This window comes from Rhinoderma darwinii, chromosome 4 (genome assembly GCF_050947455.1).
Source record: "Rhinoderma darwinii isolate aRhiDar2 chromosome 4, aRhiDar2.hap1, whole genome shotgun sequence".
Taxonomy (NCBI): Eukaryota; Metazoa; Chordata; class Amphibia; order Anura; family Rhinodermatidae; genus Rhinoderma; species Rhinoderma darwinii.
The window spans coordinates 73233253-73259890 of NC_134690.1; the positions used below are offsets into that span (position 1 = coordinate 73233253).

The 26638-nt window shown below is 41.2% G+C and overlaps 1 protein-coding gene across 2 annotated transcripts in view; it reads right to left on the reverse strand.

The window, feature by feature from the left end:
• Nucleotides 1-26638, reverse strand: part of EPHB1 (EPH receptor B1) — a 257459-nt gene that overhangs the window by 22602 nt on the left and 208219 nt on the right. The window contains exons 6-9 of one of the 2 annotated variants that reach the window (XM_075861191.1): nucleotides 11876-12000; nucleotides 8529-8691; nucleotides 4485-4593; nucleotides 4080-4106 (exon numbers count right to left, since the gene is read on the reverse strand). In XM_075861191.1, coding sequence (XP_075717306.1) covers nucleotides 4080-4106; nucleotides 4485-4593; nucleotides 8529-8691; nucleotides 11876-12000 — 424 coding nt within the window. The remainder of the gene's footprint in view (nucleotides 1-4079; nucleotides 4107-4484; nucleotides 4594-8528; nucleotides 8692-11875; nucleotides 12001-26638) is intronic. The other variant, XM_075861192.1, reaches the window with a different exon arrangement.

Sequence of the window (26638 nt, forward strand, 5' to 3'; positions counted from 1 at the left end):
TGTGGTACTATCTACTAAGGGGGGGCTGTGTGGCACTATCAACTGGGGGGGCTGTATGGCATTACATACAAGAGGGGAGGACTTTGGCGCTATCTACAGGGGGGGTTGTGTGTGGTAATATCTACAGGGGGCTGTGTGTGGCGCTATCTACAGGGGGCTGTGTGTTGCTCTATCTACAGGGGGCACAAAGGTTGCATTATTACTGTGGTGGCACAAAGAGGGCACGGTTACTGATGGGGCACTTTTATTGTGTTGAGCACTGAGGGATCATTATTACCATCTGGGGCACTGTGGATTACGAGTTTGTTTAGAGGATAGGGTATAGGTGGGGTGGGTGCTGGAAAACCAACATGTCGGTGTGTCATATTCTGCAGAGATGAGTCGTGGCTGGAATAAGTCATCACAGTGGTCTGGGCCGGATGGAGAAAAAAAAACGGAAAGTAAACGACTCTAATCAGAGAAAACATCACCTGTGAGTCACTGGATATAAATGTGCTGTAATCACATATCGTCTGCAGAGCTCCTGTGTATAACTGCCATTTACCCCTATATGGCCACAACAAGGTGATAATATTGGTCTCTGTATAGTGGTTTTTAATCAGTAACAGTATCGGGGCATTATTCAGTCACTATGTGGTTATGGTGTGGAGGTATTATTCAGTAACAGTATGGGGGTATTATTCAGTAACAGTATGGGGGTATTATTTAGTCAGTATGTAGTTATGGTGCGGAGGTATTATTCAGGAACTGTATGGGGGTATTATTCAGTCACTGGTTATGTTGTGGCGGTACTATTAAGTAACAGTATGGGGGTATTATTCAGTCACTGGTTATGGTGTGGCGGTGTTATTCAGTAACAGTATGGGAGTATTATTCAGTCACTATGTGGTTATGGTGTGGAGGTATTAGTCAGTAACTGTATGGGGGTGTTATTCAGTCACTATGTGGTTATGGTATGGCGGTTTTATTTAGCAACAGTATAGCGGAATTATTTAGTAACAGTATTATTTAGTAACAGTCACTATGTGATTATGGTGTGGAGTTATTATTCAGTAACAATATGGGGTTATTATTTAGTCACTATGTGGTAATGGTGTGGAGGTATTATTCAGTAACAGTATGGGGGTATTATTCAGTCACTATGTGGTTATGGTGTGGTGGTGTTATTCAGTAACAGTATGGGGATATTATTCAGTCACTGTGTGGTTATGATGTGGAGGTATTATTCAGTAACAGTATGGGGTATTATTCAGTCTCTATGTGGTTATGGTGTGGAGGTATTATTCAGTAACAGTATGGGGTATTATTTAGTTACTATGTGGTTATGGTGTGGAGGTATTATTCAGTAACAGTATGGGGGTATGATTCAGTAACAGTATGGGGGTATTATTCAGTCACTATGTGGTTATAGTTTGGCGGTATTATTCAGTAATAGTATGGGGGTATTATTCAGTCACTATGTAGTTATTGTGTAGTAGTATTATTCAGTAACAGTATGGGGGTATTATTCAGTCACTATGTGGTTATGGTGTAGTAGTATTATTCAGTAACAGTATGGGGGTATTATTCAGTAACAGTATGAGGGTATTATTCAGTCACTATGTGGTTATAGCTTGGCGGTATTATTCAGTAATAGTATGGGGGTATTATTCAGTCAGTATGTGGTTATGGTGTAGTAGTATTATTCAGTAACAGTATGGAAGTATTATTCAGTAACAGTATGGGGTATTATTCAGTCACTATGTGGTTATGGTGTGGTGTTATTATTCAGTAACAGTATGGGGGTATTATTCAGTCACTATGTGGTTATAGTTTGGCGGTATTATTCAGTAATAGTATGGGGGTATTATTCAGTCACTATGTAGTTATTGTGTAGTAGTATTATTCAGTCACTATGTGGTTATGGAGTAGTAGTATTATTCAGTAACAGTATGGGGGTATTATTCAGTCACTATGTGGTTATGGTGTGGTGGTATTATTCAGTAACAGTATGAGGGTATTATTCAGTCACTATGTGGTTATAGTTTGGCGGTAATATTCAGTAATAGTATGGGGGTATTATTCAGTCAGTATGTGGTTATGGTGTAGTAGTATTATTCAGTAACAGTATGGGGGTATTATTCAGTCACTATGTAGTTATTGTGTAGTAGTATTATTCAGTAACAGTATGGGGGTATGATTCAGTCACTATGTGGTTATGGAGTAGTAGTATTATTCAGTAACAGTATGGGGGTATTATTCAGTCACTATGTGGTTATGGTGTGGTGGTATTATTCAGTAACAGTATGAGGGTATTATTCAGTCACTATGTGGTTATAGTTTGGCGGTAATATTCAGTAATAGTATGGGGGTATTATTCAGTCAGTATGTGGTTATGGTGTAGTAGTATTATTCAGTAACAGTATGGGGGTATTATTCAGTCACTATGTAGTTATTGTGTAGTAGTATTATTCAGTAACAGTATGGGGGTATTATTCAGTCACTATGTGGTTATGGAGTAGTAGTATTATTCAGTAACAGTATGGGGGTATTATTCAGTCACTATGTGGTTATGGTGTGGTGGTATTATTCAGTAACAGTATGAGGGTATTATTCAGTCACTATGTGGTTATAGTTTGGCGGTAATATTCAGTATTAGTATGGGGGTATTATTCAGTCAGTATGTGGTTATGGTGTAGTAGTATTATTCAGTAACAGTATGGGTGTATTATTCAGTCTCTATGTGGTTATGATGTGGAGGTATTATTCAGTAACAGTATGGGGGTATTATTCAGTCACTATGTGGTTATGGTGTAGTAGTATTATTCAGTAACAGTATGGGGGTATTATTCAGTCACTATGTGGTTATGGTGTGGAGGTATTATTCAGTAACAGTATGGGGGTATGATTCAGTCACTATGTGGTTATGGTGTGGTCGGTATTATTCAGTAACAGTATGGGGTATTATTCAGTCACTATGTGGTTATGGTTTGGCGGTATTATTTGGAATTAATATTGTGTTATTATTGGTAATATTGGTCTTATAATAGTAAGTTGTGTTCAGTAACTCTATGCAGGTCATATTTAATCTGGTATATTGGTATGATTTAATAAATGTATATGTATATAGATCTTTTTTTGTGTGAGAGGGGGGACATATGATTTTGGTCTTGCAACACTCCTCGAAGAACTAGAATCAGCGATGCAGTTCTCTGCACACCGCCTACTGAATTGACAGCATTATTAATACAGTAAGGGTGTATTCACATCAGCATTTGATTTCCGTTCATGGGTTCCGTCAGATCTTTCCGTCGCAGGAATCCATAAACGGAAAGGCAAACGGAAATCATTTCAATGGTAATGCTTCAGTTGCAAATGGTTTCCGTTTGTCTCCGTTCCATAAGCTTTGCTTGTTTTGGCATAATCAATAGCGAAGTCGACTGCAAAGCTATGGTTTCCGTTTGGTTTCCGTTCATAGGATCTCTTGATGGAAACGTATGACGGAAGCCATCAATGGAACCCCAACACAGATGTGAACAGGCTCTAATTCAGCAGTTGTGGCCCCACTGTTAAATTTGCCCAGGGCCACACTTTGTCTATAACCGGCCCTGTCTATGAGCATGATGTGTACACTGTAAAAAGTGTTCATGGCATATCCACCAAAAACACACCACATACATGATGTAAACACAGACTAACATTTATGTGTAGATTATGTTATACACTTTCCTCCATGCTTTACAGTGAAGGTTCAGCTTTAGACATTTTTCAAATGGTCATTGAAACATGTTGGAAGATGTCCATGATTGGTGTTTGTATCTTGGAACTCCCATAAATTGCTAGAATGAAGTGATCTATTCCAAACAGCTAAAATCCATAAAGGCAGGGCACTTTGGGCTCCTTCCCTCGAGCAATTGTGGGGGACTCCCACCAATGACATATTTTTCCATACCATAAGAAAATGAACTTTAAGTTGTTTACCCCAATCAGACCAACATTTTGACAAATTATCATGGAGATGATCATCTGCGCTACCCAAACACAGGGATATTTTATTATTTTCAAGAAAAAAAATTTCACATCAAAGCAAAATAATTTACCCTATTGGAGTCTTCTCTGATATCACCCTTCAATGATAGCGGTGTTGATAAGAGAACATTTTTAGAAAGTCATATACATTTTCCCTTAACGTACACAATCATTTTCCCCATTTTTACATGGCTATGTCATGTATATTAGCAAAAAATCACAATGTGCATACTCTCTTATAACTTAGATTTACATGAAAAATGAAGCAATCTATTCATTTGCATAGTGATGTAATAATGCGCTGCTATCTTTTATACATATATGTAGTATATAGCACATCAATAAGGCAGAGGAAACATCCAGAAATCTTCAGTAAAGACAGATAAAATGTTATTAGATCACAACGTGACACAAGCTACAAAGAAGTCAAAGCTATAACCCCATCAAGTCACATAAAGGCAGGAAAGTATACTCACCTGCTGCAAACAATGGAGATGGCCACCAGAGACACTATGAAGACGACGCCTGCAGCAGCCGAGCCGGCAATCAGGGGAAGCTGCTCTCGGAGCTCAGATTTGTAATCCTCTAAAAAAGGGATATGAGAAATTACACAGGGCGCAGCCAGGCGGCCCTACAGCAATCAGCCTTTGGTAAGGTAGCCTATCATTTGTGTCAGATAGAGCATGTAAGCGAATCTACAAATCTAGACCTTGAGTCAGATCTTTATTATATGTATGTTCCTTTCATGATTCATGTTGAACCATCTAAAATGTCAAGTCTCCATTATGAGCCTCCACTCTTTTCACCCAGCAAAGGTCAGGAAATCTGTCAGAAACCGCTCTTCCAGTAATTTTTTTTTTGCGTACGTACAAATAAATTTGTGTGGTTCACATGGTAAAAGTCGTATATATTACTGCGAGGGAAGACTGCTTATCTTTGGGCATTAAAGGGTAAAGAATACAATGTACTTAAAGGAGCCCTAAGGAAAAGTTTACAAGCTATGACTTTTTGAAGGTGCGCACTAATTTTACAACATTTGCCAAAAATTGTGCAGAGCTATGGAAGAGCAAAGGTTGGAGTCACACCCAGCCCTGGAGCCTGATGTGGCCCAAACGAGGAGACCAATTCTACATATGATGCATGATATATGGGGGGCCCGTTAACAGATTTTGCATATGGACCCTGGTGAGTCAAGATATGCAATTGTTGTAGGTCATCAGCATAGGAATAAATGTCCTCCAATGTAAACTTCGAACTATTTTGTAAAGGATAATACTGCTATCACATACATATGTTAATGTTTCCAGAGGTTCTAAGAACTGTAGTACGATAGCTCCTTACAGGGAAGATCACATTCATTATATATATATATATATACATATATATATATATATAGATAGATATATATATATATATATATATATATATATATATATATATATATATATATATAGACTTGCCCCTTTAAATGTTAGTCCAGCAGTAAAGGAATACAAATGTTGCAATCACGCTCTGTTGGTTCTGAATCCATTTTTTATCAACAGAAGATTGTTTTTTTTCTATTTTATTTATTTTCTTTTTGGAGCATTTGAAGAAAAAATTATCAATTTGCAAGCAGCAGCTCAAGGACAAAGAATAAAGACTGTAGACATAAAAACGTAGCAAGATAGAAAAACCTTAAATGGTTGGACTGTTTACATGAAGCTATTATCAATGAGTTATAAAGAGTTCATTAATAGTCTCCATGTCATGCATGGACGTTTTCTGTTCTGGCTATTAAAGGGTCTCTTTTTGGTACGTCCTTTTCATGGAGCAGGTCTCCAAGTGACTAGTTGATCATGAGGGTTCCCCTTTTGGGAAAGTGAAGCATTACATAGCACCCTCTGAAATCAATAGGCATCCATGTAATACATGGACAACATCAGTTCATAGCAGGGTTGACAGGATTTTTTTCAGGACAACTTATACTAAAAATAATAAAAATGTTTACGGACAATTTGGACAACTATAATAAATCATAAAGATTCTAAGTAATATATGTCTATAGCTTAGAATAGTGATATTAACACATTATTAGCATGTAGGGTGACAATCCCAAATGAGGGACTACTGTCTATTACCCCCGATATGCCCTAATGGCCGTTGCACACAACCTAGTGCCGTTTTTCCGAGTGGCACCCGATAGTTTTCACGGACCCATTCACTTTTTGGTTTTCACTATCACTATTCACTATCTTTCTACGGATCACAGACGGGACCCAGCTGGCGCACACTGTCGGATCTCATCAAGCAACACATAACATCTATCACCGATTTCCAATATTCTCAGTTGATTTGTAGTAAAAACTGCTACATATACGCCAAACCGTATCCCAGCATATAAATACCCTATTCAGTATATATATCCAATTTACCTTCTATCTAAATGATCTGTTTTCACTATATGACCCCAAGATTAATGGAAATAGGAATACTTGGCTTATTATAGAGGTCATGGAAGGTAAAAACTTCCCATTGTTCACAGTTGTATATTATTACATGGTAGGCAGAGACATGTTAAACTTCCCCGGGACACCTCATTGAGTAGTCATGTCTCCCTCCCTACTGCTCTTCCTGTACATACTATATCTTATCTTCCTGTCCTTGTTCTCCTCCTGTTTAGCTTTCCATGGTCTATGCTGTCTGACCTTTGAGTTTAATACTTCCCAAATGACTTTCCAACCCCCACGATTGATTGACATTAATGAACATTCAACCAGGAACAAGGTGGTTCTGTTTTTGATGACCACATTTCCGTGTTGATAGCAGAGAAGCTTACATTAGGGCTTTGACATGGGTAAAGGGTTATTAGGGGTAGGAGTTCACACTAAAGGACAAATGCTATCGGAAATGTATGACAGAGGGGGACATTTTGCTGTTATCTGCACTGTTATCCATCAATCCATATATAATCCATTGTTTTACTCTCGAATGTGTGAAAACACAAAGAAAAAAAATCACCTCCCCTCTGTCTTGGCCAATATCTAACCTTTACTGGGCACACAGTCCAAAGAGGATTGGCAGTCAAGGTGTTAAGCTCTTTGGAACAATGCAGACGCACAGCATCTCTTGGCAACACAACCTCCTTTCCTAATGCCCAGACTTGGTAAGGATGCCCAGCAGTGTTACGCATGCAATAGCTTGGCGCTGTGCCCCATGCCAGCGTGGGTGGAATGTTTCCGTTCGTGGAGGAGAACCCTCGTGTCTGTCAAGCAGTGACACATGTGTTGGAATTTGATTATTTAGCAAATGGGAAAAATTAGAACTTGACAACAAATTACTGATGGAGCAAAGATGAATTCTAAACAGAATGGGGGCCAAGATTGCGATATTCTGAACTAGTTCTCTGGAGGAAAGTTACAAGATGTAAATATACAGGGTGCATATTGTATGCAATGCTCCGATTCAATGAGGCATATTACAGTTTGAAATCTAATATATGTTCCATTTTACACTTCATTGCCAACATCAGAATGTGTTAACATGCCAATCAATTCTTCATATGGAATCTGATGGTAGTAACCAACCAAATGACCCATACAGATTGCTCATTTCCCTACATGTAGATAGTTATAAAGAAATACCTAATATATATCATGTACATCATTGGATTTCTTCACTGAAATGTCGTACAATATATTTGCCTCTGTAAACATGTTACTGTACTTATGTCAGCTAAGAACTTGTTCTGCTTCTTATCACTGAAAACAATTGGAGACTGATATTTATGGCCAAAAGCAATATTCCTAAAAATGTAGCCATAAAAGATTAATAGAGTGTACAGAGTGCTGATATGCCCTGCATGTACAGTTAGTGGTCAGTTCTTTTTTAACACCCCCTTTAAGTACCCTTCTAAGGCATGTTTACAGAGATCGTCTCATCTTGACAACCGCTAAAGGGCATATGGACATCATTGAGTAGGTCCCCAAATATGGAGCCCCCTCGAAGAGTCAAAACAGGGCTGCATCTTACTCCCGCAAAATCAGTTGTTTGCCAGAGGTCTCCACTTTGTTGTTAAATGGGTTGTCTGTGATAAAAAAACTTTAACTAAATGTTATAAGCCTATAGATTAACGAAAGTAAAGCGCCCCTTTAAGCAATATTTTAGGCACTGATGGACCACATGTACAATGAAATGAAAGCAAGGATAAACAATGCAGCCTATATCACTACATAGTGTGGATTTGGGGTTTAATTGGGGCTCCCATAAGTCATACCTCCAAAGGCATGGTCGCGAAAACTGTAAAACCCCTATAGCCTAAGCTCAATTTTGGCCCCTTGACTTCATTACATTGCTCTAGCCCTATGCTCAATAATATGGCTACCCTCTTAAAGAATGCTGGAATGCCTTGCACAATACAATACATATACAATTAGGGGTCGGTATCCTTTTTTAACCAACCCCATAACGTACCCTTAAAGGGGGTTGTTCCTAGGCAAGTGATGACTTATCAAGTTGCATCCAGAAAAGTGATGACTTACCGTCAGTCAGGGTTTGGAAGCACATTTTTCCACTGTATTTCCCATAACCTGCCACAGTTCGTGCTCGGACCTGCACCACATAGACAATTCCTGGCCTCAGTCCTTCTATGCTGGCGGTGTTTGTCTGGCTCTTGGATATAGAAGAGTTAAATTCATTGTGATCCTGATGATAAAAAGAAATATAAAAAGTCATTACATGTTATACCGGTAGTATCTGGTAGCGTCATATCCTAATTGCGATTGTGCCCAAAAGTCAACTCCAAAAAGAGTACAACTGAGAGCAGGAGAGGCATAACTGGGTTGGGAAAAAGAGTAGCATTTTGGTCAGTGGAGAGTAAGAGATGCAGATGCAGTAGTGCAGAGTTTCCCAAACCAGTCCCCAAGAAACCCCAACAGGTCATGTCTTTTACATATAGAAAGTATGTGTGTTACTTATTGATTTTATGAAACCAAATAAATCACTGGTGCATTACTAAAGGAATCCTCAATACATGACCAGTTGGGGTTCCTTAAGGACTGGTTTGGGAAACACTGGTCTTGTAAATGGTAGGGAGGGGGCACGACTAAAAAAGGGGGATGAAGATGCCGGAAAGAAAAAAGGTGAATGAGGAGTCAGTTGGGTGGTAAAAGAAGTAAAGGCTTCCCACAGTTGTTTTTTTTTTTTTTTAGGGTGCTACCGTCAGTCATGGTAGCTGACCACACTGATAAGATATTGTAGTATACTATGGTAGAGTGAGGGCACTAAAGGTCATTTAACATGAAATAGATTCATCGGGAGCTGGTGTAACTGGCAATAACCGTAGCGATGCATTGATTTAGCTTTCCTTTAAAACAATAAAAAAAGTTATTATTTGACACTACATATTTTTGCCGTGCCATTTATCCATATAACAGGTTACCCGGAAAACAACCCTGTATATACTCTAAAACGGTGTACAAGAAACTCCGCTTAACTACAGCATAATAATAACCTCAGAAAAAAATCACAACACTGAGAAAAAAATATAAAAGGCAATGTGCACATTATAGTAAGTAATGACATCACAACCGATGACACCAGCGCTTTTTTTTATAGCTGGGGTAGATAACCATCTGGCAAGACAGTCTTTATTTAGCCTTCTGAAATCCTCTTACTTTAAAGAGGATCTGTCACTAGTTTATTAATGAACTATCTCCTAACTAATCTAATAGGCGCTATGATGCTGATAACTGCAGTGTGAATTTTTTTTCCCAAAAACTTTTATTATTTGCAAAGATATGAGAATTTTTCTAAATATGCTAATGTGGCTCTAATAGCCAAATAGGAGGTGACTCTTTCTTTTCACTCTAGGCGGTGTAATGTTTTCTGTATGACGCTGTCCAATCAGCATACAGCTTCTCCCCCTTTCCTGCCCATTAACACAGTGTGATCTATAGTATACAGCTGCCATTCCCGACTGTGTTTTCAACTGGCGATATCTCCAGTTGTGTCACAGCTAGAACTGCGATCCTGGTGTCATCTATCATATGTCACAAGAATCACTGCCGGAGAAGTCTGTTTGAATTGGTCCCCCTTCCCTCCAGCCTCAGTCTCTCACACAGTGTGAAGCAGCTTCATGCTGATTGGACAGTGTCAGAGGCTGTGAGGAAGCTCCACCTCCGGAGAATCGCTGCTGTTACTTCCTACTTGTCTAATAAAGCCTCATTTGCATATTTAGAAAAAAGCTCATAACATTTAAAATAATAAACTTTCTGGGACACAATTTTCACTATCATTATCAGTGTGACAGCGCCTATTAGATTAGATAGGTGATAGGTTGCTATACCTAAATGGAGAACAGCAAAAATCTCCGAATAAATGTAATGAGAATAAACCCTTATTTGTGTATGATGTGTAGAGGGGGAGGGGTATATGAGTCCATGATAAACATGGTAGTAACGGTGTAAAAACCTGCTATACGAAACAAACAACCTAAAAATCGGAGTCTGACACACCAAAAAACAATTAAAAAGGTATACATTTATTATTGAATAACAATAAAACAACAAACAAGTAAATTAAAAGCATAGAGATGATTACCACAGTGACATACATAAGATGGTGCTGCATCAAATTAAGGGGGCAGAGCTGTAAAATAAATGACACCATGCACACAACATGTGCATATATGAAGCCACAGGTGGCCAAGAGTACCTACTCCCCCAATATAGAATGAAACCATAAATGGAAATGTAATGACAGCAATCAAGAGAACAATCATTGTGTATGTACATTAATATGGCATTGTTCAATGGTGGGTATAACAATATATATACCTGATGTCATCTCTGCACAGTGCACTAGAACAACTTACCCATATCAAGGACAGCACTGTCTGGCGTCACACCCCGACGCGCGTTTCGGCAAGAAGCCTGACCCCCAGATGAAGAGAGCAGAAATAAGGGTCTTTTTTTTTTAAAGAAACAGCACCACTCTTGACCATGGGCTGTGTGTGGTATTACAGCTCAAGTGAATGCTGCTGAGTAGCAATAACAGACACAGTTCATGAACAGAAGTGGTGCTGTTTTTGGAAGGACAAAAAAAAAAAAGCAGACCCTTTTTTCTAATTACAGACAACTCTTATTTCTGCAAACACACAGGTTCAGCATCATCACATCATACTCCAGTTCCAAAATGCCAACTGCCTCCCCCGAATTCTTAGACTTATCTGTTTAATACACTAAATGGCTGCCAGTACTGTGCATAGAAGACAAACCCAGCAAATAATACGCTGAACAAAATGCTGTTTTGTTCTTCTTATAACAGGTGATTCATGTATTAATTGGGAATTCTTCACTAGCGGCGCAGAGACAATACATCTAATCACTGGTATTGTAATTTCAGTCAAATACACAGAAATCAATGTATTGTCTGAAAGCCTGAAGTCTGTAGATCAATAGACGGCACGGTGACCACCGGGAATACATCTTGTAATGAATGCATATTTAGAGGAATTTTTCACTTAAGGTGGAACAGTGAGACTTTGCATTTACCATAAAGTCACTATAGCAGGGCATGCGGGATCTCAGACATGCCAGCTTACAGCTCAACAGGTAGAAAGTCATATTGCCCTCATATTGTATAAAAAAAAAAACCCTCTCCACTACCAACCCACAAAATATCAAATCTTAGCGACCTCTGAGTAGATGAGACTAAACATGGCGCTCCTTATGGATCATTAAGACTTCTATAATCATCGTGGCTGGCAAGACGGTGTTAAAAACTTACTGTAGCCACCAATTCTAAATCAGAACGAAGATATCCAGTGTTGGAAAAAGACTGGAGATTTCAAGTATATCTGCTGGAAAACATGCAGTCAATTTCTCACCTTCTCATAATATCGGATCTCATAATCCAGAATAATTCCATTGGGCTGTTCTGGTTGCGGCCAAGACAAGGTGATGCTCTTCATAGTTGCTCGGACTTGGTGCATGATGGGTACAGTGGAGGGAGCTGTAGAAATAAAAAATGGTAATATATGACTTTAGTTACAGCTCCAAAGGGGCAGATATTTTTTTTAATTCAACTAAACTTAACATCAATACACAAGGTCCTACCCAGAACAAGAGCTTCACCTTTTTATGACACCCAACATGGGTCCTTATTATATTTACATCCTTCACCTATTATGTTGGTACTTTACAATTCATTTTATTTTATGATTTCTACTATACACACAGTAATATAGTGACCACATCTGCGAGCATACTTCCCAACATTTCATTCCCAAATCAAAGGACATTTTAAATCTTGCCTGTTCCACCTGGGAACGCCTCTAAAATATGAAAAACTCTACTTTATCATATAAATTAGCATAAACCCCACCCCTTTTGCGGTCTTGTTCACAGGATTGTCCAACAAAAATTGGGACTGCTGGCAAGTCTAAGATAGATAAAAATAAATTTCGGTACCATTCTCCTGGCTTGGGTCCTACGTGTTGTGCTGATCTGTAACATGGCACTACTAGAATTGTCTGGCCACATACTGTAAAACCACATGCCTCCGATTATACACAGAATTATGTTTTCTCACGGATTCCATGAGAATCCACAAGAAAAAAAATGTGACATGGTGTATTGCAGCACAGCGGAATGGAAAAGGTGAGGGATCAATGGCGCTCCTCCGAGGCTATGCGTGGAATGAGATGGTGTAGATTGCCGGCTGCCACCCACTGCAGTCCCTCGGTGATAATTTCTTGGTACCGGGGACAAAGTATATAGAGGAAAAGAACAGGAAAAAAGGCAGTGTCGTATTGGGTAACGGCGCCAGGCTCTGGAGGACAAGGAACGAGGCTAGGTGAGTTTGATCAAGGTGATCTTTTTATTCAAACGACGACGCGTTTCTGGACCGGACTGGTCACTTCGTTAGGTCAGTTTACAATGTTTGCACGTGTAAGGTGCTTCTATATACAATAAAAAAACCGCACTACACTGACACTCATTTATCGCACACCTTTGAGCACTTAGTCCGCCACTCCCCTCAAGACTAGTGGGAGGGGCTATCACTACTTAATGCACACTCCTTCTGCAGCATTCTTTGACCCGTCTGCGTCCTGATGGGAACGGGTTTTCACCCACCCACCTACCTAGTGAGTATGGCCTTTTTTGTGGTTTTGATGATCTTTATGTCCCATTTTTTCTGTTTGTGTTTTTAAATTAGGAACGAAAAGTTCTGGTTAGGGACTCGCAAGGCACTGGGGACCCTTGACGTTGGGTTGCGAGCTTTGCGTATTTTGGCCAAAATAACAACTAATACCCCATGTTTCATGGATATTTCTTACTACGTATACTACACTTTTTTTCAGGACGCAGCCGGGTCTTATATGCTGGGAGGGCATGATGTGCTGGCGTTTGGTTTGGAATGCAGAGCAGCCCGCTTTAGCTAACACTAGCGGCGTTACAAATAGGCTGTTATTCGGCAAGATACGCCATGCCTGACGACCAGCACATTATCCCTCCACGTATTACACATAGTACTGACACCCCATGTACTATTCACAGCACTGACCCCTATTTATCACATTTATTTATTTATTTATTTTTATTACATTATTACACACTTTCATACATACATATTTATTTTTTATCATCCATTCACACCCTAGCACTACACTGACACTCATTTATCGCACACCTTTGAGCACTTAGTCCGCCACTCCCCTCAAGACTAGTGGGAGGGGCTATCACTACTTAATGCACACTCCTTCTGCAGCATTCTTTGACCCGTCTGCGTCCTGATGGGAACGGGTTTTCACCCACCCACCTACCTAGTGAGTATGGCCTTTTTTGTGGTTTTGATGATCTTTATGTCCCATTTTTTCTGTTTGTGTTAATAAAAAAACCGGGAAAGACCCGATGCACAGCAGTTGATTTTTCATTTACAATCACCAGGAGGGTTCTTTTCCCGCAATGGCTTTGATGATTGTAAATGAAAAATCAACTTCTGTGCACCGGGTCTTTCCCGTTTTTTTTATCGTATATAGTAGCACCTTACACGTGCAAACATTGTAAACTGAACTGACGATGGGACCAGTCCGGTCCAGAAACGCGTCGTCGTTTGAATAAAAAGATCACCTTGATCAAACTCACCTAGCCTCGTTCCTTGTCCTCCAGAGCCTGGCGCCGTTACCCAATACGACACTGCCTTTTTTCCCTGTTCTTTTCCTCTATGGTGTAATGCAGGCTGTATCATAAAGGGAATACTTCTATTGGAGAATACAGTGCCTTATAGAGGTACCATAAAGTGGCACATTTAGTGCCTATATGTCCATATTATAGATCCGTTGGGATTCAGCGTGCTGCTGTACAGAGTCCATATTATGTTTGCTGCTCCGTGTTGAAGCTTTCCTAAAAGGGGTATTCCCACCATAGACATTTATGGCATAACTACTGAATGTGAGCACACATTCCATTCATACGTCGTCTGGATGCGGCGGCCGGCATTGTGGAGATATATAATTGTGGGACCCGCCGCTACCAGACAATAATAGTATATCATACGGCTATGCCACAAATGTCTATGATGGGGAAAAAAACCTTTAAGAGCCTAATTACAAATCCACCGCCCAATTTTTGATAGCAAGTTCCTAATATTCAACTATTTTTTAAATTTACTTAACAGTACAAGGACCAAGTATTTGGCTGTTATAAACTCACTGTTAATGTCTGGCAGAAACCAACACTTGTCTGGGACACAATCCAGTAGTTTATAGGAAAACTTCACTCAATTATATGAGCAGTACAAGGAATGTTTAACTATACGTGAAAATTATTTTGCCTATTCCCCAATGCTTATACTACTAATGATAGCATTTATGTAATATAGACTTATACTGTACATTCCCATACACTGAGGCAATATATGATGTATGGTTTAAAGGCATGAACATTTTCTGAACGATCATTGACATAGACATGTAACGTTTATACTTTACATAAACCAGATGTAGCAGGGCTGGGTTTGCGATTTTGCACAACTCCCATCTCAATTAAGATGTGTCCTATTTGCTAAGCAAAAACTCACACAGATTTGGACTATTGTTTAGCCTCAGTCCTTGGAATGTACTGATTCTCTTTGCAGAGATCCAGAGTGTAGGTAGCGTTAAAGGGGTTTTCCCATAATCATTATTTATCACCTATCCAAAGGATAGGTTATAAATATCTGATCAGTGGAGGTCCGACCGCTGGGATCCCCACCGATCACGAGAACGGGCTTACCTTGCCGTTACTGAGAGCCCCATAAAAATAGAGCGGTAGTGCGCATGCTCAGTCCCCACTTCGTTACTTTTTATGGGGCTGCTGAGCACCATCTTCAGCAGCCCCATAGAAATAAATGGTGCGGTGGCCGAACATGCGCACTACCGCTCCATTCCTATGGGGCTTCTAAAAATGGCAAGGTAAGTCCGCTCTCTTGATCGGTGGGGGTCTCAGCGGTGAGACCCCAATCAATCAAATATTTATCACCTATCCTGTGAATAGGTGATAAATAATAATTAAGCGAAAAGCCCTTTAAGAGCAATGCTTCCTAGGAAAAGTATGCAAAATAGCTCTCCCCTAGAAGGAAGAAAGTGGTCTCTCTACTGATGATTACTCTGTATGTCAATATCAGACCCTTTATTGAGCCTTGAAAAATGACTCGGGTTAATAGTCAAACCCAAGGCACCAATCTGTAGACAGAATTGTTTTGGAGTTGTTGCTCCTCATCAGTACAGAGCAGGGTTCTGGATCGCTGAGTCAGATGCTTTTGAAGCAGCTCTTGGAAGGTACTGATTCTACTTGTGGTTGGACATTGACTTAAGGGCTAGTCACCTATAGGTGGCACTAGAGAGACCGTTTTCTTCCTCCTGGAGGAGAGCTATTTTGCATACTACTCCCTATCAAGTGAATTTCCACAAGGAGAATCAATACCTTCCTAAAGCTGCTTTATAGGTATCTCACTCTGTCAACTAGAACCCTACTGTACTAATGAGGAGTGTGCAGTCACACCTGGGCCCAGGAGCCTACGGGGGCCAAAGAGGTCCCTCTTCCCTATATAAGTAGACCAGTACTATAAATGAATCATGAAAGTTGGGGGGCATATTACAGATTTAAAAGTGCGGTCTACAGATGGGCGTCTCCGGTTTGTCTATTAACCTGTCATGTTTCAATGCTCTATAAAGGGTCGGACATTGACTAACAGGGTAGTCACCTATAAGTGACACTAGTTAGCCTCAGGCACTTTTTCCGAAGGGCTGGTGGTGTAAATTCATGACATACCACATAGATAGATAGATGAGAGTACTTAAAGAGGCTCTGTCACCACATTATAAGTGCCCTATCTCCTACATAATGAGATCGGCGCTATAATGTAGATAACAACAGTGTTTTTTATTTAGAAAAACGATAAATTTTGACCAAGTTATGACCTATTTTAGATTTATGCTAATGACTTTCTTAATAGACAAGTGGGCGTTGTGGAGAGAAGTGTATGACGCTGACCAATCAGCCTCATACACTTCTCTCCATTCATGTCCTCAGAACATCATGATCTTGCGAGATCACGATGTGCTGTCACTTACTCACACATTAACTTTACTGAAGTGTCTTGAGAGTGAATAGATATTGCTTCCAGCCAGGACACGATGTCTATTAACACTCCCCACACTTGGGTAACGTTTGTGTGGGACTTAATGACAGCAAGTGTGATCTCGATGTGCTGTGTGAGTAAGTGACACACAAACGTTACCGAAGTGTCGGGATTGTGAATAGACATCGCATCCTGGCTGGAAGTGATGTCTATTCACTCTCAAGACACTTCAGTAAAGTTAACGTGTGAGTAAGTGACAGCACATTGTGATCTCGCACGATCACGCTGCGCTGAGTACAAATGGACATGAATGGAGTGTATGACGCTGATTGGTCACTGATTGGTCAGCGTCATACACTCCTCTGTACAACGCCCACTTGGTCAAAATGTAAAAACACGCCCAGTTGTTTATTAAGAAAGTATTTAGCATAAATCTAAAATTGTTCATACTTGGTCAAAATTGATTGTTTTTCTAAATAAAAACCACTGCTGTCACCTACATTACAGCGCCGATCAGATTATGTAGTAGATAGGGCATTTATAATCTGGTGACAGAGCCTCTTTAATGTGAGACCCCCCCAAACTTACAACTTCCTCATACAGTATTTTAAAAATTATTTTCTAAACAAGACAACCCCTGAAAACATTTTTGATCGTGTTTCCGAGCCAGCCCGGGACAAGCAGCCAAATTGTTGCTTCCCTCTTTCCTGTTTTGTTTTTTTTTACTCCATGTTAACAATGCAGTCCCAGAAGTCCAATTGACAAACTCAGCTCTGCTACATGTATACTTTTGTATTACAGTCATTTTTAGATGAACAGTAGGCACGTATCATGTGCAGTGTGCAATATAAACATAAAACAGTCACAAGTGTGAATTATACAAAAGGATGACAGCTGTAATCCCAATTTGCATTGTGTAGTAAAGTTCATCTTGTAATTGCTTCTGTAATTAATCCGCGTTAAGCTATGCATTAAGACAATGTGATATGATCCTGCTCGATAAAGCTATTGTTCTAGATGCTCGGCCTTCTGTATGGAGGACACATCGCTAAACACTGAATCATATGAAGGCCTCATGAAATTCCTAAATTTCTAATCAGACGAGCTCCGCGCTCCCCCTGTTCCTCTCTGCTTTGCATAATGCTTCATTTCTGAGGTCAGCTCTGTTTACCTCCCCGATACGAGGTCTCTTTCTCAAGTGCACGCAGGAGGCAGAAAGCCGGCGCTTCTTCTGTTTACCCAGATCTCCTCTAATCCGCCTTTTTTGTTTTCTATTCCCATCCTTTTGGAGAAGGATGTTAATTTCCTGAAATTAAGCACTTAACTTGATTGCTGTTTTGTTAATTGCAGGCTTCATAGCTATGGCACTATTGCGTGGTTAGCATGGGTAATGCAGTAAGAATCCAGAAAGCTACAGTAACAGAATCACCGTCAAGAATTCTTCGCAAAAAACATATTGCTTTGCCTATTTCTACATATTTCTAACACTATAGCTAAAAATATGAGGTTGAACTACAGGTCCAAGCATGTCATTTTATGGGTTTGGGGAGAATTCCCAACCCTTAAAATAGAACTTGGCTGCTTCAATTGTCTTTTTTTTAACGTATGTTAGTCCATTGCTGCACTGTGTCTTTAACAGGTACTATTTGTGTGCTGTTTTTCTTCCCCTAGGTGAAGTGGCCAGTCCGGCCTATTGTATTTTTGTTGCGGACGTACTTGTTTATTGCAATGCTTACTGTATTGCCGCCGTCATGTTTACTGTCCTGACGCTGGGAGCGGTGCTTGATCTATAGAATGGCGGTGTACCCGCCAGCAAGTGCTCAGTGTCTATTGATTTCAATGGGAAATTCACTGTGTAGTTCATAGGAGGCGTATTTTAACGCTGCTGAATTGAAAAAACTCCTTGTAAAAATACCCTTCATATAAGAGAGGTGACTTGTCAATTCTTCAAACGTTTTACAAGCTGATTTTTCATTGGAACTACAAATAAAATTGTTCAAAAATACGCTTTAAAAACGCTACAAATACGCTTGCAAAAAAAACCAAAAAAACACTTTGATAATCAGCCCTCAAAGCTCCTGGCCTGCTTTCTCTTGAAATCACCCTCGTATTTCTCTGCCACCGACATATGCCATGTGAACATACCCTTAGTTTTTGGGTCCTTTAGCATGTGGTGGGTGATGGGGAGAAGCCTCTCCGTCACCCTAGAGTCATGTGAGCAGTGGTGGGTGATGGGCAGGAGCCTTCCCACCTGTACAGTGTACAGTAAGTAGAGTGCAGCCAGTCACGGCCTGTGAAGCCTGTAATTGTCAGACCCACTGGCGTAGCTATAGGGGTCGCAGCGGTCGCAATTGCGACCGGGCCCCGAAGCTAGGGGGGCCCACGGCCCCCCGCACCACATCAATAAAAAGTTACTATAGTAACTCGGGCCGCGGTTATAGAACTCCCGCCACGGCCGAAGAGGAAGGTAAGATTAGCCCTGATTGGCGGGGTCCGACTCCCGGGACCCGCCAATCAGCTGTTTTGAAGGGGCCGCAGCACTCGTACGAGAGCTGCTCCCCTTCATTCCTGTCACTTCATTCCGGTCACACTGTGAATCCGTGTCGGCGATTCACAGTGTGAGCGAGTAGTGAAATGAAGGGGAAGCAGCTCTCGTACGAGTGCTGCGGCCCCTTCAAAACAGCTGATTTGCGGGTCCCGAGAGACACATCAGCTATTGATGGCCTATCCTGAGGATAGCCAATCAATGTTTAGGGACGGTACAACCCCTAAGCCTACGATGTAGCAGGCTTAGGGGGCCCATGAGACAGGATCACAGATTGTGTGATCCTGTCTGCTGGGCCCTGTATCTAAGCCAATCACATGGTAGGCTTAGATACATGGCCCATGTGTGATCCTGTCTGATGGGCCCTGTATATAAGCCAATCACATGGTAGGCTTAGATACATGGCCCATGTGTGATCCTGTCTGATGGGCCCTGTAAATAAGCCAATCACATGGTAGGCTTAGATACATGGCCCATGTGTGATCCTGTCTGATGGGCCCTGTATATAAGCCTACCACACTGTAGGTTTAGATACAGGGTCCAGCACACAGTAATCTTAGGGTATGTTCACACGGCCTATTTACGGACGTAAATCGGGCGTTTTTGCCCCGAATTACGCCCGAAAATAGCGCCTCAATAGCGCTGACAAACATCTGCCCATTGAAAGCAATGGGCAGACGTTTGTCTGTTCACACGAGGCGTATATTTACGCGCCGCTGTCAAAAGACGGCGCGTAAATAGACGCCCGCGTCAAAGAAGTGACCTGTCACTTCTTTGGCCGTAATTAGAGCCGTTATTCATTGACTCCAATGAATAGCAGCGCTAATTACGGCCGTAATTGACGCGGCGTTCAAGCGCCTGCACATGCCGGTACGGCTGAAATTACGGGGATGTTTTCAGGCTGAAACATCCCCGTAATTTCAGCCGTTACGGACCCCCGCCGTGTGAACATACCCTAATACGGTATAAGATTACTGCCTGCTGGACCCTGTATCTAAGCCTACGTTGTGGTAGGCTTAGATACAGGGTCCCACAGACAGTATCACACATGGGCCCTGTATCTAAGCCTAACACGTGTTACTAATCATTTTTTGTGTGTTTTCTTGCAGGTTCGGTCGTTGGACTACGTCGGATTCCAGGACTACTTCGATGACAGCTTTTTTTTATTATCAATAAAATGGTTAATGAGGGCTGTGTTTGTTTTTTTGTTTTATTTCAATAAAATATTTATTCTATGTCTTTGTGGTTTTTTTTAAACTATATTACTACCGCCTTAGTAATGGCCGCCGGCTGATTGACAGCATCCATTGCTAAGGCGGGGCTTAGTGTTAGCCGATGCAGAGGCTAACACTAACCCCCTTTATTACCCCGGTACCCACCGCCACCAGGGGTGCTGGGAAGAGCCGGGTACGATCCAGTACTTTACCATCTGTAGTGATGGACGGCCACTGGGGTGGCCGCAGGCTGGTATTATCAGGAGGGGAAAGGCCAAAAACAGTGGCACCTACCACCCTGGTAATGCTGCCTGCTGCTGCTTTATTGTATCTGGCTGGTTATGAAAAATGGGGGGGGACCCCACGTCATTTAAAAAAATAATAATAATTGGAAAGAACGATGTGGGGTCCCCCCCAATTTTCATAACCAGCCAGATACAACACAGCAGTAGCAGGCAGCATTACCAGGGTGGTAGGTGCCACTGTTTTTGGCCTTCCCCAGCCTAATACTACCAGCCTGTGGCCACCCCGGTGCCTGCCCGTCACTACAGATGGTCGGGTACTGGTTCGTACCCGGCTCTTCCCAGTACTCCTGGTGGCGGTGGGTACCGGGCTAATAATGGGGGTTAGTGTAGCCTCTGCACCTGCTAACATTAAGCCCTGCCTTAGTAATGGAGATTGTCAATCAGCCAGCGGCCATTACTAAGGCGGTGATAATAAAGTTTAAAAAGATACAAGCACATAGAAAAAATATTTTATTGAAATAAAAAAACACAACCCTCATTAACCATTTTATTGAGAATAAAAAAAACGCTGTCATTGAAGTCCTCGTATCCGAAGTCCAACAACCGAACCTGTAAAAAAACACAAACACACAAAAATAATCAGTAACACATAAAGAAGCAAAATTATTATTCTTACCTATCCTGGGTCCAGCGCTGGAGACCCAATGTCAGCGAGCTGGGCCCTGTATCTAATCCTATCATGTGTGATACAGTCTGCTGAGCTGTGTATCTAATCCAATCATGTGTGATACTGTCTACTGGGCCCTGTATCTAATCGTATCTTGTGTGATACTGTCTGCTGGGCCCTATATCTAATCCGATCATGTGTGATACTGTCTGCTGAGCCCTGTATCTAATCGTATCTTGTGTGATACTGTCTGCTGAGCCACTGTATCTAATCCGATCATGTGTGATACTGTCTGCTGAGCCACTGTATCTAATCCTATCATGTGTGATACTGCTTTCTGAGCCACTGTATCTAATCCTATCATGTGTGGTACTGTCTGCTGAGCCACTGTATCTAATCCTATCATGTGTGATACTGCCTTCTGAGCCACTGTATCTAATCCTATCATGTGTGGTACTGTCTGCTGAGCCACTGTATCTAATCCTATCATGTGTGATACTGTCTGCTGGGCCACTGTATCTAATCCTATCATGTGTGATACTGCCTTCTGAGCCACTGTATCTAATCCTATCATGTGTGGTACTGTCTGCTGAGCCACTGTATCTAATCCTATCATGTGTGATACTGTTTGCTGGGCCACTGTATCTAATCCTATCATGTGTGATACTGTCTGCTGAGCCACTGTATCTAATCCTATCATGTGTGATACTGTCTGCTGAGCCACTGTATCTAATCCTATCATGTGCGATACTGTCTGCTGGGCCACTGTATCTAATCCTATCATGTGTGATACTGTCTGCTGGGCCACTGTATCTAATCCTATCATGTGTGATACTGTTTGCTGAGCCACTGTATCTAATCCTATCATGTGTGATACTGTCTGCTGTTCCACTGTATCTAATCCTATCATGTGTGATACTGTCTGCTGAGCCACTGTATCTAATCCTATCCATAGTTTATAGGGTCATAGTGCTATAGATATGCTATGCTGTCTCATATACACATTTTTTTTTTTGGGCGGACACATATGTATTGGGGCTATTTCCCTGACATTTTAAGCCCTGAGGGTATGTTCACACGGCAGCGTCTGTTACGGCTGAAATGACGGTGCTGTTTTCAGGAGAAAACAGCACCGTAATTTCAGCCGTAATGGCATGTGCAGGCGTCTTTCACTGCGTCCATTACGGACGTAATTGGAGCTGTTTTTCTATGGAGTCCATTGGAAACGGCTCCATTTACGTCTGAAGAAGTGACAGGCACTTATTTGACGCGGGCGTCTTTTTTACGCGCCGCCTTTTGACAGCGGCGCGTAAAAAAAAAATGACCGTCGGCACAGAACATCGTAAGACCCATTCAAATGAATGGGCAGATGTTTGCCAACGCTTTTGAGCCGCATTTTCGGACGTAATTCAATGCTAAAACACCCGAATTACGTCCGTAAATAGGTTCTGTGAACCCAGCCTTAGTGACGCCCCCGGCTGCTAGTGCTGCATTGTTGGGTCACTTAGGAGACCCAGCGATGCAGCTGAAAGCTGCGGCCCGTCGGCCATGAGAAGTTTGCAGGGGGGGGGGCCCAGTAAGAATTTTTGCATCGGGGCCCATGAGCCTTTAGCTACGCCCCTGGTCAGACCCCTGTATCCGGTAGAAGCGCTCTCCACTCTGTTCATGATAAAGCGTGAACCAGCCATCACCCACCGGCCTGAGCCGTGTCTAAGAACTGTATCTCTCATTTTCAGAAGTGTTGAGTGACGTTGAGTTTGCACATCTCCTGCTTCGTACCATCTTTGCTGTGACACTCCATTGGCCCTTAGACCTCCACCTGGGCTGGGGACAATACCTTACAATTTAATAACATCCGTCGGGTTATGGATTGCCTTTGTAATCCTCGACTACAGTACCTGGCTACATTTAGCTTTATGGAACATTTCTTCGACTATCATTATTAATTATTTAATTGCCTTTCTTTTAGTATTCTACTTTTTAGATCTTTTAGTGGGTTTTTCGACCTTATTCCACAACTAACCATGCAATGTTAATGCTTGACACAGGGGAAGACATATCATATGTGCAACCTATGCAGCTACACAGGGGTCCAGTAGATAAGAGGGCTCTACTGTCACCTTAAAAGCAGCTGGCATCCTCCTACTATCGGTGAAATTGCATGTAAGGGACTGTGAGAATAAATTGTATAGATTAAACTTCCTGGGGGATTGATACAGAGATAGGATTTATGATGCGCTATCATTTATGATAAACTAATGGAGATCAAGGGGCCTGTATTCTGTTCTTGCACAGGGGTCCTCTACTGTCGGTGTCTGCCCCGGCTTATTTGAAATGCTGTCCTTGCTTTCAATGAGTGTCCCTGTACTCCTCTAGTGCACAGCACCTGGGCTAGCATTTACCCCATCCCTCTGGTAGCTGAATATGCAAAATTCAGGCATGTAAAAAGGAGTTTATTATGTTCTAGCATCTAGGCACACCTGACACAAGCCCTGCACATAGCACATTAAGCCCTGTTCACACGGCAGAATTTTTTCGGCGCATTTCTTTGCAAAATTCCGCCTCCCATTCTTTTGAATAGGAGCTGATTTTTTTCATCTAGCGGGAAAAAGAAGCATCCTGCTCGATCTTTGGGTGGATTCCGCTAAACCTCCCATTCAAGACAATGGGAGGACTAATAATTTCACGGTTGATTTTGTGGCGGGACCCACCATTCAAAATCCACCATGTGAACTGACCCTTAAAGTTTACTAAATTCTCCATACATTTTGCTATTACCCAAGCTTTACTACTCCTTAGTTGAGTTGTATTAGGCAATTTTAGGCACTGTAGGGGAGATTTATTCAGTGATTTGTGCCAGCTTTCTGGTGGAATAAAATAACACACTTTGGCGCACACCTATTTTGCACAAAAATGTGCAACTTTTTTTTTATTTTGCACCGCTCTCGCGCCTCTTTCAATAAGTGGGCGGGCTTAGTGGGAGGGGCATGGTCATCAATGGCCTGTCAGATTTATTAGCATTTATGCCAGATAATGATGTAAATTATAGTGGAAACCTACGCCAGCTTTTACATGGCATAGATTTCAGTTTGTGACACACAGACAGCCCAAGTTGCACCACTGCAGAAATTTAGCACAACCTACTCCAGCAGGATTTTGTTTAAGGCTGGCATAGGAAACGCCAGTTTTAGTACATCCAGTCTGTGTTTGCGCACCCATTTATAGATTATGCAGCTTTAGAGAAAAACATTTGCTTGTAGAGAACGAGAAGTAGATCAAAAACAAAATCATGAAATTAAGAGAAGTGATTTTGTGATGCCTGAAGTGCCCTGACACTCTCTTCACTGTCCCCCTCTGACATTGCTGAGAGTCTAAAATGAATTGGGCGAGGGTTTAAGTTTTCTTATTGCAGAAAAAAAATGTTCAGTTATACAGCAAAAACGTTAAATAAGTCTAATAATAATATCACAATAAAACTACAACATTCTTAAGAGCTAATTGATGACTTTGTTCACATGTATGTATGAGACAGGAACCATCACCTTGTGGTAGTAATCCTTAGATATTCACTGAGCCATATCATGTATGTGTGACTCAATTTGTCCGTTATTGGGCAACCCGCAAAAGTTGTAGGAGACTAATTCAAACCACATAAAGGTCACTGTAAATTGTTCATGACCCCAATAGTCTCAGGAAGGGCAGGTGACATTTCCATTTACTTCAATGAAAAGACAAAGAATGACCATCGACTTTATTTTTTTTTACGAACGTTCCACCATGTGCAGATGTAATACAACACAAGGCACAGAAAACATGAACGGAATCTGAGGACAGACACAGGGTTAATTAAGAAGAACAGTTCTTGTAAGACGCTTGGATCATTTGTGAATTTTCAGCAGTTGCCTGATATATAAAAGATAAACGGCTGTGCTGAGATACTTTGAACGGATTTGATAGATGTGTTTGAATTAATGGATATTGAAACTAGTTATGTATGTGACACAAATAAAAATATGAAGAGATGACAAAGTCCTAGATAATATGGATGGATGCTAGATTGAAGAACATGACTTGGGAGATAAAAAATAGATAGGCTGGAGGTGAAGGAGAATGGTGGAGACGTCTGCTGCAATGCTAAAAGCTTCTATCTCAATCCGTCTGATGCTATTTCTGGCAAATATCCAGGAAAAAGTCACATATTCATATCCTATCATTTCAAATTGTCAATTATTGTCTTACCTGATGGTATTTTAATGCAGTTAAACCATTATGGATTATAGACTATATAGTATTAAACCACTACACTCTTCTAAAGCCCATGCGAGCTCAGTATGTGACAGTACTGCCAATGAGATGGTATAATACATATTGTATATGGTGGCCTAGCTTTTCCAGACTGTTATATTTTGCTACACACAATACATCGTAACCACATTGTTACCCGAACTACAAACACATAAATACACACATATACACACACACATACACAGACTTTTAACTATTCAATTCATGAAGACAATTTTTAAAGAGACTCTGTCCCCACATTATAAGTGCCCTATCTCCTATATAAGGAGGTGGGCGCTGTAATGTAGGTGACAGTAATGCTTTTTATTTAGAAAAACGATCTATTTTTACCACGTTAGGAGCAATTTTAGCTTTATGCTAATTAGTTTCTTAATGCCCAAGTGGGCGTGTTTTTACTTTAGACCAAGTGGGTGTTGTACAGAGGAGTGTATGACGCTGACCAATCAGCGTCATGCACTTCTCTCCATTCACACTGCGTTATTCACTATGTGCTGACTTATACTGACATATTAACGTTACTGAAGTGTTTAGACAGTGAATAGACATTCCTTCCAGCCAGGACACGATGTCTATTCACAATCCCTGCACTTCGTTAACGTTTGTTTGGTACTTCCAGCAGAGCAAAGCGTAATCTCGCTGTAACCTGTCATTTACAGCGTGATCTCGCGAGATTACCCTTGCCCTGCTGTAAGTACCACAGAAACGTTAAGGAAGTGCAGGGATTGTGAATAGACATCGTATCCTGGCTGGAAGGAATTTCTATTCACTGTCTAAACATTTCAGTAACGTTAATATGTCAGTATAAGACAGCACATAGTGAACAACCCATTGTCACTATGCGCTGTCTAAATGAATGGAGAGAAGTTCATGACTCTGATTGGTCAGCGTCATACACTCCTCTGTACAACGCCCACTTGGTCTAAAGTAAAAACACACCCACTTGGGCATTAAGAAACTAATTAGCATAAAGCTAAAATCGCTCTTAGTGTGGTGAAAATAGATCGTTTTTCTAAATAAAAAGCATTACTGTCACCTACATTATAGCGCCGAT